The 20,500-nt window shown below is 47.7% G+C and overlaps 2 protein-coding genes across 2 annotated transcripts; both read left to right on the plus strand.

Annotated features, from left to right (window-relative positions):
* Positions 1-14,215: 14,215 nt before the first annotated feature.
* On the plus strand, positions 14,216-15,645 carry LOC141042951 (uncharacterized). Its single transcript, XM_073511862.1, has 2 exons — positions 14,216-14,562; positions 15,222-15,645. Exons 1-2 carry the CDS (start codon positions 14,216-14,218, stop codon positions 15,643-15,645), a joined length of 771 nt encoding a protein of 256 aa, XP_073367963.1.
* A 2,308-nt stretch (positions 15,646-17,953) lies between these two features.
* LOC141042952 (uncharacterized) lies at positions 17,954-19,234 on the plus strand. Its single transcript, XM_073511863.1, has 2 exons — positions 17,954-18,300; positions 19,021-19,234. The coding sequence occupies exons 1-2, from the start codon at positions 17,954-17,956 to the stop codon at positions 19,232-19,234; spliced, it is 561 nt and encodes a 186-aa protein (XP_073367964.1).
* Positions 19,235-20,500: the final 1,266 nt, after the last annotated feature.

Below are 20,500 nucleotides of genomic sequence, written 5' to 3' on the forward strand. Positions count from 1 at the left end.
GACGATGTCCTAAAGACTGTCAACTTCTTTAGGGAGATGAAAGCTATAAACATGGAATTCTTCTGTGACATGCAACTCGATGAGTCCGACAGAGTTAGAAACATATTAAGCTGCCGAGGGGCCTATCAGGACTTCGGTGACTGCATAACATTTGACACCACATATAAGACCAACAAGTACCATATGCCACTTGGGGTGTTTGTCGGTACTAACAACCACTTACAGACTACATTCTTTGGTTTCGCCCTGATAAGAGATGAGGATGTAGATTCATTCAGATGGTTGTTCAAGACATTTTTAAGGTGCATGAGAGGGAAGGCTCCTACATGCATCCTCACAGGTACAACCGCGAAAACCAGCCCCAACCACCACCACCACCCCCCTCCCCAAAAAAATAAAAGGAAAATAACACATTAAAAAATGTTGTGTCAGTTCTATTGGTATATATGCACCACCATATGCTGACCACTCCATGTCTCTTTTCTCATTACCAGACCAGTGCCAGGCAATGGCTTTGGCGATACTAGATGCTTTCGGGAACACAGTGTAACACCCTGAGGATCATGCTACAGTAACTCTCTGTGATTAAGCTAATCATGTTGCTAAACAGGGCATGATCACATTTGGAATCACATTTCTTTTCAAACTCCTAATTCAGACTTCAATTAAAATTAAAGTGGAAAATAAAAGTTTTCAAAAATTTAAACAAAAATGTTCGGTGGGTGCCAAATAATACACTGGTAATTATGGTGGAGAAAACACATTTTTATAAAATACCTAAATACTTTTAAATGAAATAAAACAGAAAAGAAAATAAATAAATAAAAAGAAAATACAACAGAAAACAGAACAGACAAAGAAAAAGAAAAAAAGGAGAAGCCCCCCCCCCACAGCACCCCTGGCCCAACTGGGCCGACCCCCGGCCCAGCCCACCTCTCCCGCTCGCCCCCTTCCCTGTCCCCCGACCGGGGTCGAAACAGGGGCAGTCCCCGCCGCACCCCCTCGCCGGCGACGGGGAGGATAAGGTCGCCAGCTCCCCCCTGCCTCCTCGGGCCTTTCTCCCACTCACCCCCGCTCACCTCTCGGCCCCTGCGCCTCTCTCTTCTCCCCCCAGATCCGCGCCACTCCTTCCTTCCCCACGCCCGACGCGGTCGCCGCCGTTCACCGTCGTTCACACGGCTACCGTACCCACCTTGCCGCCCCAAGGTGTCTCCAAGGACCGCCGTCGCCCGCTGCCTCGTCTGGTGCAGCCCGTTGGAGACCGGAGCCCCTGCAACGACCTCCCCGAGCTCGCCTTCAACTTCGGACGCTGGCAACCCCCTTCTTCCCCGGCGCCGATCTGCTGCTCCTAAGCCCCTCACCGGCCTCCGTGTGCCGCGCGGTGAGCCTCTCCCCCTCCTCCCCTGTCCTTTCTCTCTCGCGCACCCCCTAGCGGCTTCCCCACGCGCGCCCGAACGCCGCGCCGCGGAGCTCGTCGCCGGCGGGTCTCCGGTGACCATTTGGTCATGGGCGTAGGCCCGTTAGCTCGACCGCATCGTGCCGCACCCGCCTAGCTAGTTAGTTCGGCCGCTCGCGCGCTCTAACGCCGCACCCGCCCCAGCCCGAAGCACTTCGCCGCCGGCGAGCTCGTAGCGCTCGCCCCCGCCCGTTCCAGCCGCTCCGGCCACCACCGTTGGACGCGCGGCGCCGAGCCGCGTCGAACGCGCCCAGCCACGACCCCGCAGACCCCCTGTGCGCGAAACCCGCGCCCCTCCCGAGCCGCGCCGCCGCGTTTGGCTCGTCGGAGTTGCTCCGGCGCCGGCCGCCGACGTGGCTGGCCTGGGCCCCCCCAGTGCCACTGCCAGTGGGCCCCGTTGACTGGGTCCACCCAGTCAACGTGCTGACTGGGCAGGCCCAGGCACTGACATGCGGGCCCCGCCGCAAAAATTAAAAACAAAAAGAAAAGGAAAAATGTTTTATAAATAAAAATAATTAAATTAACTAATCACTCACTGACATATGGGGCCCACCCCTCTAATTAGACTGTTAGTTTAGTTTAAATTAATATTAGACTAACAGAGGCTGACATGTGGGTCCCACTGGACCCACCTGTCTGGTTTGACTGGTCAGCCGACCTGTTGACCTGCTGACGTCAGCATTGCCTCATGCTGACGTCATAATTCATTTTTGCTTAATTCACATAATTCCAGAAATTCAAATAAACTTTGAAAATTCATATCTTTTAAACCGTAACTCGGATGAAAATGTTTTCTATATGAAAGTTGTTCAGAACGACGAGACGAATCCGAATACGCAGTCCGTTCGTCCACCACACCTCCCTAACCTATCGAACTAGCAACTTTCCCCCTCCGGTCCGTCTGACCGAAAACGCGAAACATCGGGAATACCTCCCGGTTGTTTCCCCCCTTCACCGGTACCATCTACTGTCGCGTTAGGTCACACCTAGCACCGCTCATTTTCATGTCACGCATCGTCATGCTTATGTTTGCATTGTATTTACTGTTTCTTCCCCCCTCTTCTCTCCGGTAGACTACGAGACCGACACTGCTGCTGCCCAGTTCGACTACGGAGTCGACGACCCCTCCTACTTGCCAGAGCAACCAGGCAAGCCCCCCCCTTGATCACCAGATATCGCCTACTCTTCTCTATTCTGCTTGCATTAGAGTAGTGTAGCATGTTACTGCTTTCGATATCCTATCCTGATGCATAGCCTATCCTTGCTACTACTGTTGTTACCTTTACCTGCAATCCTACATGCTTAGTATAGGATGCTAGTTTTCCATCAGTGGCCCTACATTCTTGTCCGTCTGCTGTGCTATACTATCGGGCCGTGATCACCTGGGCGGTGATCACGGGTATATACTTATATACTATATACATGGCACATGAGATGACTAAAGTCGGGTCGGCTCGTAGGAGTACCCGCGAGTGGATCTTTGTGGCGGAGCGACAGGGCAGGTTGAGACTGCCTAGGTGAGAGGTGGGCCTGGCCCTGGTCGGCGTTCGCGGTTACTTAACACGCTTAACGAGATCTTGGTATTTGATCTGAGTCTGGCCATTTGGTCTATACGCACTAACCATCTACGTGGGAGTAGTTATGGGTATCCCGACGTCGTGGTATCAGCCGAAGCTCTTTTGACGTCAGCAACTGAGTGGCGCGCGCCGCATTGGACCGTAAGCTCGCGCTTGTATTAAGGGGGCTAGGCCTGCTTCCGGCCGCGTACGGAACGTGCAGGTGTGCATAGGGCGATGGGCCCAGACCCCTGCGCGCATAGGTTTAGACCGGCGTGCTGACCTCTCTGTTGAGCCTAGGTGGGGCTGCGACGTGTTGATCTTACGAGGCCGGGCATGACCCAGAAAAGTGTGTCCGGCCAAATGGGATCGAGCGTGTTGGGTTATGTGGTGCACCCCTGCAGGGAAGTTTATCTATTCGAATAGCCGTGTCCCTCGGTAAAAGGACGACCCGGAGTTGTACCTTGACCTTATGACAACTAGAACTGGATACCGAATAAAACACACCCTTCCAAGTGCCAGATACAACCCGGTGATCGCTCTCTAATAGGGCGACGAGGAGGGGATCGCCGGGTAGGATTATGCTATGCGATGCTACTTGGAGGACTTCAATCTACTCTCTTCTACCTGCTGCAAGATGGAGATGGCCAGAAGCGTAGTCTTCGACAGGACTAGCTATCCCCCCTTTTTATTCTGGCATTCTGCAGTTCAGCCCACTGATATGCCCCTTTACACATATACCCATGCATATGTAGTATAGCTCCTTGCTTGCGAGTACTTTGGATGAGTACTCACGGTTGCTTCTCTCCCTCTTTCCCCCTTTCCTATCTATCTGGTTGTCGCAACCAGATGTTGGAGTCCAGGAGCCAGACGCCACCGTCGACGACGACACCTACGACACTGGAGGTGCCTACTACTACGTGCAGGCCGCTGACGACGACCAGGAGTAGTTAGGAGGTCCCAGGCAGGAGGCCTTGCCTCTTCGATTGTTGCTACTTTTGTGCTAGCCTTCTTAAGGCAAACTTGTTTAACTTATGTCTGTACTCAGATATTGTTGCTTCCGCTGACTCGTCTGTGATCGAGCACTTGTATTCGAGCCCTCGAGGCCCCTGGCTTGTATTATGATGCTTGTAGGACTTATTTATGTTTTAGAGTTGTGTTGTGATATCTTCCCGTGAGTCCCTGATCTTGGTCGTACACATTTGCGTGCATGATTAGTGTACGGTCAAATTGGGGGCGTCACAAGTTGGTATCAGAGCCGACTGCCTGTAGGAATCCCCCTTTCCACACTCCTTGGCCGAAGTCGAGTCTAGACATTACAAAACTTTTACTAACATGGCTGTGTGTCTTACGGGCCCACGTCGCCATTGGGTGGTACTAGTATCTTTTACTCCTCGACCTTTACTCTGGGACTCTGAACTCTCTTCTACTCGGGTTAAACGAATTTACTAACTTTAACACTAGGATCCCGTGACCGCATTCACCCCAAAGTTGGATAAACCATAGTTGTTTCTTAGAGTAGTATTTTGAACAATTCACACACTGTCATTTGACTCCTTTGAAACGTCTTTGCTTTCAGATGGAACCCACGAGGCAGGTCGTTCGCCACACGATGGCCATTGGTGCCTCGGGATCACCTGCGGTGCTAGCTGAGATGATGACCTATCTGGGTTATCGCTGGCACCCTGAGTACACCGTCTACGAGGAGTACCAGGACTTTAACCAGGAGCAGTACCGTGCCATCGTCCACCTCTACTCTCGGGAGTACGACTCCACTACTGTGCTGCACACCGCACATGGTGTTGGTGTGACCATCGATATGGCTGTCCACGATGCTGCCTATGCTGCTCTGAGACGTCTTCGTGGAGAGTATCAGGAGTTGGACACCTCCCCTTTCAGGCACATTGCTATCGCATCTGATGTTGGTGCGGAGGGATACTATACTGCTGCCTACTCCACGGTCACCCGAGAGCCCTTCTACCATCAGCACCTTGTTCTGCATGCTGATGGGCTGGATCGAGCTAACCGAGCTCTTCGCCACGAGATGTACACCACCCGTCAGCACCTTTACCGAGCTCTGACGCTGCTGCACCCCTTTGTCCGGTCTGGACAGGTACCACGTACTGCGATCTACCCAGCCAGGACCGTGATGCCCCACGGTGTCGGTTGGCCAGAGGTGGGAGGCTACTCTCCCGCACTTGGCCCTCTTCTGCCACCTGAGCGTCGGGTTCTACACCTGAGTATCCGCGGCCCCTAGTCTGCTGACGTCGAGGGCTATCCGTTGCCTCACTACCAGCTGTCGGGCTACGATTACCTCCACAGTACCTCTTGGGACTGATGTAGGCTTGGTTGTAGTATTAGTTGCAGTCGCCGCGAGCCTGTGTGCCGCCTATGATGTTTTAGTCTATGTACTGAACTCTATGTACTGAACTCTATGCATGACCCCTTTTGTAAGTTATGCCGACTACTATGTAGTAGCTATCGTGCTCCTTTCATTATGCATGTTTCATCATGAATGATTCTTGTCATTGCAAATTTCTCAATGCTGAACTACCCCTGTTATATATTAGCAGGATGGTTAGACCAGGTGGTCGTGGTCGTGGTGGCGATGCCCCACCACCACCTGAGTACATGGCTGGTATGATCCAACAGTTTGAACTGAACCGCCAATTCATGGAAAATATGATGGCTCAGTTTCCTCGCCCCAATATGAACCAGCAGCCAGCCCAAGTGACTCTTCAAGATTTCATACGCCTCAACCCAACCATCTACCGCAGCTCAACTCAGCCTCTGGATGCTGATGACTGGCTCCGTGACATCACCTATGAGATGGAGTCTGCTGATGTAGCCCCTGCCAGCTATGTCACTTTTCCTTCCTTCTTCTTGAAGGGACCCGCAGCTCAATGGTGGGACAGCCACAGGCGTACTCTGCCAGCTGGAACAATCATCACATGGCCAGACTTCCAAGCTGCTTTCCGTGCCCGCTTCATTCCTCAGGGAGTCATGGACCGGAAGAAGCGTGAGTTCCGCAACCTCACCCAAGGCAACAAAACTGTCGAAGCTTATCAGCGGGAGTTTCTGGACTTGTCCCGCTATGCTGAAGAAGACATTGCAACTGATGCACGCAGACAGGAGAAGTTCCGTGATGGCCTTCAAGCTGACATCAAGCTCGCACTTCTAGTGCATGACTTTGCTGATTTCGCCACCTTGTTGAACAAGGCCATCAATGTCGAAACTGGTCTGCAGGAATACCAGAGCTCTCACAGACGCAACCGTGACACGGGCTCATCTTCGGGCTCGCCTTCACAGAAGCGTAAGATATGGATCCCGAACAGCATGTACCGTCCAAATGCATCTGCCCCAAGGCAGACCTATGCTGCACCTCGTCTGCCTCCACCACCATCTAGGCAGTCAAGACTTCCAGCTCCACCATCCCAAGCTCCTGTTCCCACTCCCAATAATGGTCTGTGCTACAAGTGTGGACAACCAGGTCACCGTGCCAGGGACTGCAATCAGAATCAGAATCAACTTGCCCTTCCAGCATCGGGCCGTGGTAACAACCAGCCCCGCAACAACAATGCTAAGTCTTATGGTCGTGCTCATGCCAACCACGTTGATCTCAACGAAGTTCAAGACCAGCCTGCTACTGTGATGGGTACACTCCTCGTAAATTCAGTACCAGCATCCGTTTTATTTGATACAGGTGCATCGCATTCATTCATGTCAGAAGATTTTGCATACAAGCACGACGTTAAATGTGAGGAGATGAACACCTCTGTATTGGTCAAAACCCCCGTGGGACAGTGTCAAACCTCCTTGGTTGGCATCGATGTCCCCGTGGAAATCGAAGGGCTGGAATTCTATGCCTCTCCCATTATCCTGAAGTCGTCTAACATCGACCTCATTTTGGGTATGGATTGGTTGAAAGCGCATACTGCTTCTATAGTTTGCGCCACTAAAACCGTGCACCTGCTACACCCTTCAGATGAAATAGTTGCTTACCAAGCTAATCTGGTGCAAAATGCCGAGGCAAGGCTCTATGCATTGAATGCATTGAACGCTGCACCACTCGAGGGCATTGAAAACATTCCCGTCGTGCGTGAATTCCTCGACGTCTTCCCTGAAGAACTTCCAGGGATTCCCCCTGCTAGAGCTGTCGAATTCATCATCGACTTGAAACCAGGCACCACTCCTATAGCCAAGCGACCCTACAAGATGCCGCCGCATGAACTCCTTGAGCTGAAGGAGGAAATCGACAACTCTCTTCGCAAAGGATTCATTCGCCCAAGTTGCTCTCCTTGGGGAGCACCTTCCCTCTTTGTCAAGAAGAAGGATGGGACAAACCGGTTAGTTCAAGACTACCGTCCTATAAACCAAGCTACCATTCAGAATAAATACCCTCTTCCTCGGATCAATGATCTGTATGATCAACTGGCGGGTTCGTCAGTGTTCTCTAAGCTCGACTTGAGGTTGGGCTACCATCAGATCCGTGTTCGCGAAGAGGATATCCCAAAGACCGCCTTCGTGACTCGCTATGGTTCATACGAGTACACCGTCATGTCTTTCGGTTTAACCAATGCTCCAGCCCCCTTCTCTCGTCTGATGAACTATATATTCATGGATTACCTCGACAAGTTCGTCGTGGTTTATCTGGATGATATCCTGGTATTCTCCAAGAACGAAGAAGAACATGCTGAACATCTTCGACTTGTGCTGGAAAAGCTACGAGAACATCAACTATATGCCAAGTTCTCCAAATGTGAATTCTGGCTACCAGAAGTAACCTATCTTGGGCATGTCATCTCTAAGGATGGTATTGCCGTCAACCCCGAGCGAGTTCAGGCTATTCTTGATTGGACTCCTCCCAAGAACGTTAAGCAAGTCAGAAGTTTTCTCGGTCTCGCCAGCTATTGCCGTCGATTCGTCGAGAACTTCTCTAAGATCGCCAGGCCTCTGACTAACCTGTTGCATAAGGGTGTCAAGTTCCAATGGACAGACAAATGTCAGGAAAGTTTCCAGGCACTCAAAGACAAGTTGACTTCTGCCCCAGTTCTAGCTCCACCTGATACTAAGAAGGACTTCGTCATTTACTGCGACGCTTCCCGTCAAGGATTAGGCTGTGTCCTAATGCAAGACCGCAAAGTGATTGCTTATGCCTCTCGACAATTGCGCCCTCACGAAGAGAACTACCCAGTTCACGACCTCGAACTTGCTGCTGTCATTCATGCGCTGAAGCAGTGGCGACATTACCTTCTCAGTAATCGTTGCGAGATCTTCACTGACCACCAAAGCCTGAAGTATCTGTTTACTCAGCCAGATCTGAACCTCCGTCAGCAGAGATGGATGGAGCTTGTTGCAGACTTTGACTTGGGTATTTCCTATACGCCAGGCAAGGCTAATGTAATGGCTGATGCCTTGAGCCGCAAGTCTTACTGCAACCACCTCCAGGTTCACAAAGTTCAGCCCTCGCTTGTTGAAGAATTCAGGAAGCTGAACCTCCATATTGTTCCTTCGGGTGCATTCACTCCCCCTCCTAAGGAGTTTGGCAAGGTGAACCTCCACGTTGTTACCCAGGGTTCCCTCAATACCCTAGTTGCTAAACCAGATCTCGTGGATAGCATCAAAAGGCTACAGAAGTATGACTCTGAAGCCCACAAGATTAAGCGCTACCTCGCAGAAGGAAAGCCCTCATTCTTCACCATTGCTGAAGATGGCACCCTATACTTCAAGGGACGCCTAGTGGTGCCATGTGCAGAGAAAAACCTGGATATGACACAGGAAGTTATGAAAGAAGCTCATGATACGCCTCTATGTATCCACCCTAGTAGTACAAAGATGTACCAAGACATCCGTCAGAGATTCTGGTGGTCTAATATGAAGCAAGCCATTGCTCGTTATGTTGCTGAGTGTGACGTTTGCCGTCGTATCAAAGCCGAACATCAAAGGCCTGCTGGAACTCTGCAACCTATCTCTATTCCTGAATGGAAATGGGACCATGTTGAGATGGACTTCGTCACTGGATTTCCCAAATCACAGAAAGGTAATGATGCTATTCTTGTCGTCATTGACCGGCTTTCCAAAGTTGCACATTTCCTGGCAGTCAAAGAAACGATCACTGCTAGCCAGTTGGCAACGCTCTATATGTCCAGGATTGTTTCACTCCACGGTATTCCATTGGTTATCAGCTCAGACCGTGGCAGCTTATTCACTTCAAGATTCTGGGAAAGTTTCCAAGAAGCTATGGGAACTCATCTGTCATTCAGTACTGCGTTTCATCCTCAATCGCAAGGACAAGTTGAACGCGTCAACCAAGTTCTCGAAGACATGCTTCGAGCTTGCGTTATTTCCTTCGGCAAGAAATGGGAGGAATCTCTCCCGTATGCTGAGTTCTCTTATAATAATAGCTATCAAGCTAGTCTGAAGATGGCCCCCTTTTAAGTGTTATATGGACGAAAGTGTCGAACCCCTCTGAACTGGTCAGAAACTGGGGAACGTCCACTCTTCGGTCCGGATATTATCCAAGATGCCGAAGAACAAGTCCGCATTATTCGCGAGAATCTCAAGACTGCTCAGTCACGTCAGAAGAGTCAGTATGACCATCATCATAAAGACATGGTCTATCAACCTGGCGAAAAGGCTTATCTTCGAGTCACACCTATGAAGGGTGCTCACCGCTTCGGGATCAAGGGCAAACTAGCTCCTCGCTATATTGGCCCATTCACTATTCTCGAAAGGCGTGGAAAAGTGGCATACCAACTGGAGCTACCGCCGAACCTTTCTCAGGTTCACGATGTGTTCCATGTGTCACAGCTCCGCCGTTGCTTCAAGGATCCAATCCGAGCTGTGGATCATGAAGTGCTCGAATTGCAGCAAGACCTCTCCTATAAGGAGCATCCGGTCCGCATTCTCGACCAAGCTGAACGCCGCACACGTCAGAAGGCGATCACGTTTCTCAAAGTCCAGTGGTCGCACCATTCTGAAGATGAGGCCACTTGGGAACGAGAGGATCGTCTGCGCGAAGAATACCCCGCACTGCTTCCTTCTACCTCCTAAATCTCGGGACGAGATTTCTTGTAGTGGAGGAGATTTGTAACACCCTGAGGATCATGCTACAGTAACTCTCTGTGATTAAGCTAATCATGTTGCTAAACAGGGCATGATCACATTTGGAATCACATTTCTTTTCAAACTCCTAATTCAAACTTCAATTAAAATTAAAGTGGAAAATAAAAGTTTTCAAAAATTTAAACAAAAATGTTTGGTGGGTGCCAAATAATACACTGGTAATTATGGTGGAGAAAACACATTTTTATAAAATACCTAAATACTTTTAAATGAAATAAAACAGAAAAGAAAATAAATAAATAAAGAGAAAATACAACAGAAAACAGAACAGACAAAGAAAAAGAAAAAAGGAGAAGGCCCCCCCACAGCACCCCTGGCCCAACTGGGCCGACCCCCGGCCCAGCCCACCTCTCCCGCTCGCCCCCTTCCCTGTTCCCCCGACCGGGGTCGGAACAGGGGCAGTCCCCGCCGCACCCCCTCGCCGGCGACGGGGAGGATAAGGTCGCCAGCTCCCCCCCGCCTCCTCGGGCCTCTCTCCCACTCACCCCCGCTCACCTCTCGGCCCCTGCGCCTCTCTCTTCTCCCCCCAGATCCGCGCCACTCCTTCCTTCCCCACGCCCGACGCAGTCGCCGCCGTTCACCGTCGTTCACACGGCCACCGTACCCACCTCGCCGCCCCAAGGTGTCTCCAAGGACCGCCGTCGCCCGCTGCTTCGTCTGGTGCAGCCCGTTGGAGACCGGAGCCCCTGCAACGACCTCCCCGAGCTCGCCTTCAACTTCGGACGCCGGCGACCCCCTTCTTCCCCGGCGCCGATCTGCTGCTCCTAAGCCCCTCACCGGCCTCCGTGTGCCGCACGGTGAGCCTCTCCCCCTCCTCCCCTGTCCTTTCTCTCTCGCGCGCCCCCTAGCGGCTTCCCCACGCGCGTCCGAACGCCGCGCCGCGGAGCTCGTCGCCGGCGGGTCTCCGGTGACCATTTGGTCATGGGCGTAGGCCCGTTAGCTCGACCGCATCGTGCCGCACCCGCCTAGCTAGTTAGTTCGGCCGCTCGCGCGCTCTAACGCCGCACCCGCCCCAGCCCGAAGCACTTCACCGCCGGCGAGCTCGTAGCGCTCGCCCCCGCTCGTTCCAGCCGCTCCGGCCACCACCGTTGGACGCGCGGCGCCGAGCCGCGTCGAACGCGCCCAGCCACGACCCCGCAGACCCCCTGTGCGCGAAACCCGCGCCCCTCCCGAGCCGCGCCGCCGCGTTTGGCTCGTCGGAGTTGCTCCGGCGCCGGCCGCCGACGTGGCTGGCCTGGGCCCCCCCAGTGCCACTGCCAGTGGGCCCCGTTGACTGGGTCCACCCAGTCAACGTGCTGACTGGGCAGGCCCAGGCACTGACATGCGGGCCCCGCCGCAAAAATTAAAAACAAAAAGAAAAGGAAAAATGTTTTATAAATAAAAATAATTAGATTAACTAATCACTCACTGACATATGGGGCCCACCCCTCTAATTAGACTGTTAGTTTAGTTTAAATTAATATTAGACTAACAGAGGCTGACATGTGGGTCCCACTGGACCCACCTGTCTGGTTTGACTGGTCAGCCGACCTGTTGACCTGCTGACGTCAGCATTGCCTCATGCTGACGTCATAATTCATTTTTGCTTAATTCACATAATTCCAGAAATTCAAATAAACTTTGAAAATTCATATCTTTTAAACCGTAACTCGGATGAAAATGTTTTCTATATGAAAGTTGTTCAGAACGACGAGACGAATCCGAATACGCAGTCCGTTCGTCCACCACACCTCCCTAACCTATCGAACTAGCAACTTTCCCCCTCCGGTCCGTCTGACCGAAAACGCGAAACATCGGGAATACCTCCCGGTTGTTTGCCCCCTTCACCGGTACCATCTACTGTCGCGTTAGGTCACACCTAGCACCGCTCATTTTCATGTCACGCATCGTCATGCTTATGTTTGCATTGTATTTACTGTTTCTTCCCCCCTCTTCTCTCCGGTAGACTACGAGACCGACACTGCTGCTGCCCAGTTCGACTACGGAGTCGACGACCCCTCCTACTTGCCAGAGCAACCAGGCAAGCCCCCCCCTTGATCACCAGATATCGCCTACTCTTCTCTATTCTGCTTGCATTAGAGTAGTGTAGCATGTTACTGCTTTCGATATCCTATCCTGATGCATAGCCTATCCTTGCTACTACTGTTGTTACCTTTACCTGCAATCCTACATGCTTAGTATAGGATGCTAGTTTTCCATCAGTGGCCCTACATTCTTGTCCGTCTGCTGTGCTATACTATCGGGCCGTGATCACCTGGGCGGAATTTGGCCCGGACGGCAAACCTCTCGGGATAAGGGCATGCGGATTCTGCAACGTCGTGAGTAACCATAACTATCGCACATGCCCACTCCGCACAGATGGCACTGTCAACAAGCACAAGCAGATTGGAGCCACCCAGGTTTCTACCAATGGAGACAACACACGTAACAGCTACACTTGCCGCAAGTGTGGGGGAACTGACGGGCATAATGCCCGCACGTGCAAAGTGGGCAAGGAGGTCATTGGCGCTGAACAGACACAGGGCAAGGTGCAGAGTTCCAAAAAATCAAATGAAGACAATGAAGAAGAAGAGTTTGACGAGAATGACAACCAATCAGACGAAGACAATGAATATGGCAGTGTCGGGGACGAGGAAACTAAAACTGACGATGAAGCTGCCAAGGCTCAACCAGGAAAGGGCGCCGGCAAGGCACAACATTCGGGGCCAGTTAGGAGAAGCTCAAGACTGAACAACTGAACAATACATAGTGGTCTCAGTTGCCTCGGCACACAATGAGGAAACATTTCAGAAACACTGTCGTTACCAAAACTTATTTAGCTTTATCGTCGATTTCTCGATCAGTACTATAGTTAAGATATAATTTGTGATTTGTGCCCGCTGGACCAGTGAAATTATTATGTAAACCATTTGATAATCCTTTTGAATGCAGTCACAAATACATTTGAAAAAACTTATCTGGATTTATCTGACGCAAACGCTACTGTCGACCAGTAACTCAGCAGCAAAAATATGTCAAGGAAAATTTAAACTCTTATAGTACATCAGTACTGATAGTTCTCAGTCGTCAGTACAAAGGCAGAGTACACATCAGTACTGATATAATTTGTGATTTGTGCCCGCTGGAGCAGTGACATTATTATGTAAACCATTTGATAATCCTTTTGTATGCAGTCACAAATTCATTTGTACTGACGAAAAACACTACTGTCGACCAGTAACTCGGAATTTTTTTTAAGGAAAATTTAAACTCTTATAGTACATCAGTACTGATAATTCTCAGTCGTCAGTACAAAGGCAGAGTAAAACAAACACACCCGTGAACACCTCAAAAAAACATCGTTTTGAAAAAACAAAGCTATGTCTGCTTCTGCCAGTCCCAATTCAAAAAGACCATCAGTACATAAAAATAGTTACCTCAAACAAAAATGCGAATATAATACATTCTGTACTGATGAAAATCTAATTTATCTGCAAAAAATACTCAGAGTTTATCTTGATATAAACAATCCTTCAAAAAATACAAAAAATGTTTTAAAAAACATTAGCATCACACATAGTCTCACTGGTATTTGGTAAGTTCAATTACACTTCAATCACCAGTCCAAGTACCACAGTAGAGGAGTACAGACCTCCATCATCACCAACCCTGACACGTGCAAGTGGGATAAGCAGCTGATAAGTACAGCTGGACAAAGACGAATCAGTGCGACAGTAAAATGCCGTCATCACCACCCTTGAGACGTGCAAGTGGGATTTAGCAGGTCATAAGTACAACTTGACAAGACTGGTCAGTGCAGCAGTAAAAACCATTTGACTTGGACGGTTACTTCTTCCAGGCCACCACCCATGCCACCCACTAAGCGGTTGCTACAAGGGACTGCAAACGGCGACCCCACGCCACTACACCCACGCCCCCGACGAACCGCCTCCCACAAATCCCCGTCGACGCACTGCAAAAAACCCCATTCTCTTCCATCTCTCCATCATCCCCACAAACCACCATTGCCGCTTCCATCTCCACTGCACACAAACCACAAACTTCTCTCTCACAAGCCCACAGCCACCGGAGGAGGGCGATGGCGGAGGAACCGTCCACCAAGCGTCATCAAGACGAGCCGTCGGACAAGAGCAGCAACCTCGTCGACATTCACGTCCCTGGTGAGAAGCGCGAGTACACCAAAACCCTCAGAGAGGTTGAGCTCCACGGCAAGGAGACGCTGGAGATCGTCTGCACCAGCGAACCAGACAAGGCCGACGAGGTGATCTCCAGGCTCTGGAGGAAGCTTGGCGGCATGCTTCGTAGGATCGTCGGTGTTGGTGTGCACTACACCAACGAAGATGAACCTCCCCAGATGGCAGCAGTCCTGCAGTTGTGCGTCGACGACCTCTGCTTGGTGTACCACATCACAACGGCCACAAAATGGTGAGCCATCCTACTCATTTGCCCTGGTTGGTTTATCTATTTTATTAGTATTGTATCCTGAAAATCTCATTAGACTTGTTTCCCAACTAGATGTACTAGTGTGGTTTGTGAAAAGTGGATGCACTACTGCATTTTCTCAAGTAGATACACTATAAATGTATTTTTGAACCTGATGCACTGGATTACTATTTGGAAAATCTTGCGGAAGATTAATTTCTGAAGTTGATTGACTAGTGTAGTTTCTGAACTTGATCCAACAGTGTAGTTTATGTACTCGATGTATTAAAAAGATGTTTCTGAACTTGATGTAGTGAAGTATTTTCTGAATTTGATCTAATGTCATTTTCATAAGAAAATAAACTAAGGAATTGGTGAAGCACTGTTTATGTGTTATCCTATTCAACAAAAGTAAACTAAACTAGTACCAAAGCAGAACATACAACAATGACTGAAACTATGTATAATCCAAAAAGAAGAATAACATGATGTACTTAATTTAATTTCAGAACTTTGTTTACTAGTTTTTGAAGTACATTCATCCATTATTTATGCTACATAAACATCTACTTAATGGATTCATCACTTGTAAAACAAAACAAAAATGAATAATTCAAACATCAAAGTAATGCTAATTTTCAAAAATGTCTCTCCCCTTGCAGGCCCAAGCGCCTGAACAAGTTGCTGCAGCATGAGACGTTGTTCACATTTGCCGGTTTCGGCATTGAAAGCGACAAAGAGAAGCTGAAGTTGTCCGGTTTGGAGATCAACCCCAACAAGTTCATCGACATTCAGCGCAAGTGGAGAGTTCCATACACCGGAAAAGAGTATGACTCCTTGACTGATGTTGCAGCCAGCGTCATCCACCCATTCTACAAAGGCATGAAGAAGAACATCAACACGCAGGAAGACTACAAACTGTGGGGGACCAGCCCGCTGCCAGACAACCTCATCGAGTACGCAGGAGTAGATGCGTACACCACGTACAAGTCATGGAGCATGATCGACTACATCACAGATGGTTCGGAATTTGCAAAACAGCGGGAGGCTGCGAATTTCTACGACCACCCCTACTGCCCCTTTTAGGGATGAAGATACATCAGAGCCTGCCTTCGTTTTCCTTCCGCTTGTGCTTGCCTTTTATCTTGTTGTTTCAAATTAGTAGTTTGCTCTTGTTGGGTTGAACCAGTATGATTATGTCGTGCTTGTCATGGTTGAACAAGTTTATTTATGTCATCAAGTACAATGTTTTGCTTATCTCATTATATAAGTTTGGTAGCTTCGTATGTTGTTAATCCATCATTTCAAATTCAAAAGTAGCTTCTGAATGGAACTTTGTGGCTGCTCTAAAGTACTAGTTATGATGCAACTAATCACACAACGTTGTTCTATGTCTAGTTTCGATTCAGTATTGTATAGAAAACATAACGTTGAGATCAATCAGCTCAATTTGAGTTGCTTAACAACACTTCAAAAGTTGAAGCAAAAATTCTTAGTACTTCATGTAGTGTTCTCATTCATATGTAGCTGCTAGAAAATTAACAAGTACTACAAACAGAAAAAGTTAAGAAGCATCAGCACACACTTATGTTGGTCGCTTGCAGATTAAGAATGACAGTACTAGTACACTTGATCGGACAGTACATACTTACTACAATAAAAAGTACATAGAAGCATCAGTCCGTAAGCGCTACTATGAATGGACTATCAGTACAACTTAGTCTACACGCAAGTGCATCTTAGATTACACTTACACAAAACTGACAAGAACTAGAACGAAAAGTTTCAGTCCAAGTTACTGGTGGAGTCAAGTACTAGATTAAAAAAAAAAGAAAAAACTGAATGCCCAAGGTCAGGCGCAGGCCCTGACGCTGCTAGATACTTGAACTCGAGCCCATAAGCGAATCCCTAGTAATCCGAACAACGCAGGGCCCACCAATCAGGGCCCACATGTCAAGAGAGAGAGCGAGCGCCGTGTATAAGCGCTCAGGTAAGTATTTAGAGGAGTTCGACCAATGAGCCTCGGCTGCGCTTATAAACAGGTCCGGAGCCCCCTCGACTAGCGAGGTGGGACTAAAACCAGAGCGCATGCGAACGCCGCACTGCACAGCCGCGCGGACGAGCTATCTGGGCCGGAAAACGGCCCAATAGCCTGCATCGTTTACAAACACCCCACCAATAAGACCAGGTAAACAAACCAGAGGGCGAGGCAAAGAAATATAAACTACAAGAAAAATGTTCGAAACTGAAAATATATAAATTCAAATACTAGTTCGCACAAAATAACTTTGAATACGAAAAATAAAAATAAAAATAATTTTAGCTCTGCACCACGGATGATAAAAAAGGGAGAAAGTATGATACAAAAACAATGAACCTCTAAAAAGAAGAGAACTTAATAGCCTATCTGTTAAATGTACATAATTTGAAAAACCGAATTAAATATTACTTTCAAGTTCAACTACTAAAATGCAAAAAGTTCAAAACATATAATGTTTGTCAATTATGCTAAATTTCTTATTTACATAAAATCTGACAAGTTCAACTACTAAAATAAAAGAAGTTCAAATAGAATTTATTTGTCAATTCTGCTAAATTTCTAATTTATATAAAATCTGTACACACCTCAATGAACGATCTGGTCGTAAAATAATCTCAATCCCACAAACCACCCAAAAAAACAAAAAAACTCAGTTCAAACATACATATGACATCAGTACTAAAAAGCAGGATCAGTCAGGCCACTCACACCACTACGACACCAAATTTCAAAACCGCACGCTGGATGAAATTACATTTCAGTTCACACATCACTAAACCATAAGTGCACTAAAATGAGAATACAAAAACTATAAAGGCCTAACTTAGGTAAGTCCAGATGAAAATAAAATAAGTACCAGTTTTGAGCAACAACTCCCAGGGCACTGAAAAATGTCTTCAGATAAACTAGTCTATAAGACTTCAGTGGAAAAACAAGACTTAACATCCTCACGGAAAAACATCACAAAGCATGCGTCACCTAAACAGTCCAAAATGCCGTCATCACCACCCCTGAGACGTGCAAGTGGGATTTAGCAGGTCATAAGTACAGCTTGACAAGACAAGTCAGTGCAGCAGTAAAACCATTTGAATTGGACGGTTGCTTCTTCCAGGCCACCACCCGCGCCACCCACTGAGCGGTTGCCACAAGGGACTGCAAACGGGGACCCCCACGACCACCACACCCACGCCCCCGACGAACCGCCTCCCACACATCCCCGTCGACGCACTGCAAAATACCCCATTGTCTTCCATCTCTGCCTCATTCCCAGAAACCACCATTGCCGCTTCAATCTCCACTGCACACAAACCACAAAATTCTCTCTCTCAAACCCACAGTCGCCGCAGGAAGGCGATGGCAGAGGAACTGTCCACCAAGCGTCATCATGGCGAGCCGTCGGACAAGAGCAGCAACCTCGTCGACGTTCACGTCCCCGGCAAGAAGCGCGAGTACACGAGAACCCTCACAGGGGTTGAGCTCCACGGCAAGGAGACACTGGAGATCGTCTGCACCAGCAAACCAGACAAGGCCGATAAGGTGATGAGCAGGCTCAGGATGAAGGGCGGCAGCTTGAATCCGAGCTTCATCGGAGTTGATGTGGAGTTCACCAGCGATGATGAACCTCCACAGATGGCGGCAGTCCTGCAGTTGTGCATCGAGGAACTCTGCTTGGTGTACCACATCGCAGCAGCCACAAAATGGTAACCCATACTACTGTTCATTCATCTGTTGTACTAGTACTACTCACTAAAAACTTAATTATACTAGTTTCCCAACTAGATGAACTACTATACTTTGTGAAGTGTATGCACGAGTACATGTTTCCCAACTTACATGCATTTCTGAAACTGTGAAGTGGATTGTTTCACCAGATTAGCATCTGAAAAAATGTTTATAGAATTCTGAACTTGATGCACCAAATTAATTTCTGAACTTGATGTGCTAGCATAGATTTTGATCTTGATGCACTAGTATAGTTTATAGAATTGATGTATTTAAAGATGTTTGGTGAAGTGGTATAGGTCCATATCTTGATGCACATGTTTCTCAAATTAATTTCTGAACTTGATATAGAATTGATGCACAAAGATGTATCAAGCACTGGTATAGGTCTTTTATTCAACAAAAAAGAAAACTAAACTTGAATCAAGCAGCACATATATCATTGAATCTGGTAAAATGATTCTTGAATTTGGTGAAGCATTTGGTGAAGCATTGAAGGTAGCAAAAAAGAAAAATAACATCGTGTAGTTGAATTTAATTTCAGGACTTTGTGTACTAGTTTCTGGACTACATTCATCCATGACTTATACTATATAAGCATCTACCTCATGGATTATCACTTTCAAAACCAAAAAGCAGAAGAATTAAATCTTCAAAAAAGAAGACTAATCTTTAAATGTGTGTCTCCCCCCTTGCAGGCCCAAGCGCCTCAAAGAGTTCCTGCAGGAGGAGAAATTGTACACATTTGTCGGTTTCAGCATTGGAGGTGACAAGCGGATGCTGAACAAGTCTGGTTTGGAGATCAACCCCAACAACTTCATTGACATGCAGCGCAAGTGGAAAGATCCAAAGAACAGCAAATACTACGACTCCTTGGCCGATGTTGCAGGCGGCGTAATCCACCCATTCTAAAGCGGCATGAAGAAGAAGATGGACAAGAGAGAACACAAATTGTGGGGGACCAGCCCGCTGCCAAACAACCTCATCACGTACGTAGGAATAGATGCATACGCCACGTACAAGTCATGGAAGACAATCGACAACATCGTGACAGGTTGGGATATTTCAAAAGAGCAGGAGGCTGACCCCTACTACCACTGCAACTTCGCGGGATGAAGATGCATGAAAGTCTGCATTCGTGTTGCTCGCACTTCTGCCTGTCCTTAATATTGTTGTTTCAGATTTGTAGTTTGCTTTTGTTATGTTGAACCAGCTACCTTATGTTATGTCTGTCAGGGTTTGAACAAGTTTGCCTATGTCTATCATGTACATCGTTTGCTTATGTCAGTCAACAAGTTTGCTAGCTTCCTATTTTGTTCATCCATCATTTGAAGTTGAAGTAGGTTGAAGTTGAAACCAGTCATGCAGAAACAAAAATCATACATGGATATTTTCACAAAAAAACAAAAACAGTGGCAGACTAACTAAGGACAACAGCAAATAGTAGAATTGGACGCTCAGTACAACTTAGACATTTACGATAGTACTATCACACTAAGAAATCAGTTTTTAGTTTCAGAAGAACACTAAAAAGACTAAGTTTCAGCCGAGGACAACATTCACTACTAATAGCATCGTGCTAATGGTAGTTAGAAATTTACTGAGTACTGCAACAGGAAAAGCAAAGAACAATCAGTACATATTTCCCAGCCACTAGCATGCTAGGACTGAGAGTTCTGGTACACTTGAACAAACGTTACATTCATTCTACAAAAATATAAAAAGGAACGGGAAGCTTCAGTTCACATTCCATAAAACATTGACACACTCAAGAATAACAGTAATAGTACAACTGAAATATCAGTACAACTTAGTCTGTAAGGCAAGTATTATGATCATACAAAACATTTCCTTGAGAAGAACCACATCATAGAAAATAGGTCCCCCCGGAGACATATTTAAATGTAGCTAATTTAAACCAGTATTTAAGTTTTACTATGAAGTTCAACTTACAATTCAAGAAGTTCAAACAAAAATTTGGCTCTCAAATCTTGCTAAATTTCTTATACTTGAATAAAATCTGGCTAGAGATGACGTAGCAACTTGGTCGTAAATAATTTCAATCACAAAAAAAACTTCAGTTCTAATACATTATATGAAATCAGTTCTACATAACAAGGAAGCGTCACTCCACTCACACTAGATCCACAAGTGCTATCGTGACACCAAGTATTAAAA

This window comes from Aegilops tauschii, chromosome 3 (genome assembly GCF_002575655.3).
Source record: "Aegilops tauschii subsp. strangulata cultivar AL8/78 chromosome 3, Aet v6.0, whole genome shotgun sequence".
Lineage (NCBI taxonomy): Eukaryota > Viridiplantae > Streptophyta > Magnoliopsida > Poales > Poaceae > Aegilops > Aegilops tauschii.

Bases quoted from the DNA above. Each gene is read 5' to 3' on its own strand.
- LOC141042951 (XM_073511862.1), top strand. From the start codon at position 14,216: ATGGCGGAGGAACCGTCCACCAAGCGTCATCAAGACGAGCCGTCGGAC. The intron at 14,563-15,221 runs GTGAGCCATCCT...CTCCCCTTGCAG, and splicing joins ATCACAACGGCCACAAAATG to GCCCAAGCGCCTGAACAAGT.
- LOC141042952 (XM_073511863.1), top strand. From the start codon at position 17,954: ATGGCAGAGGAACTGTCCACCAAGCGTCATCATGGCGAGCCGTCGGAC. The intron at 18,301-19,020 runs GTAACCCATACT...CCCCCCTTGCAG, and splicing joins ATCGCAGCAGCCACAAAATG to GCCCAAGCGCCTCAAAGAGT.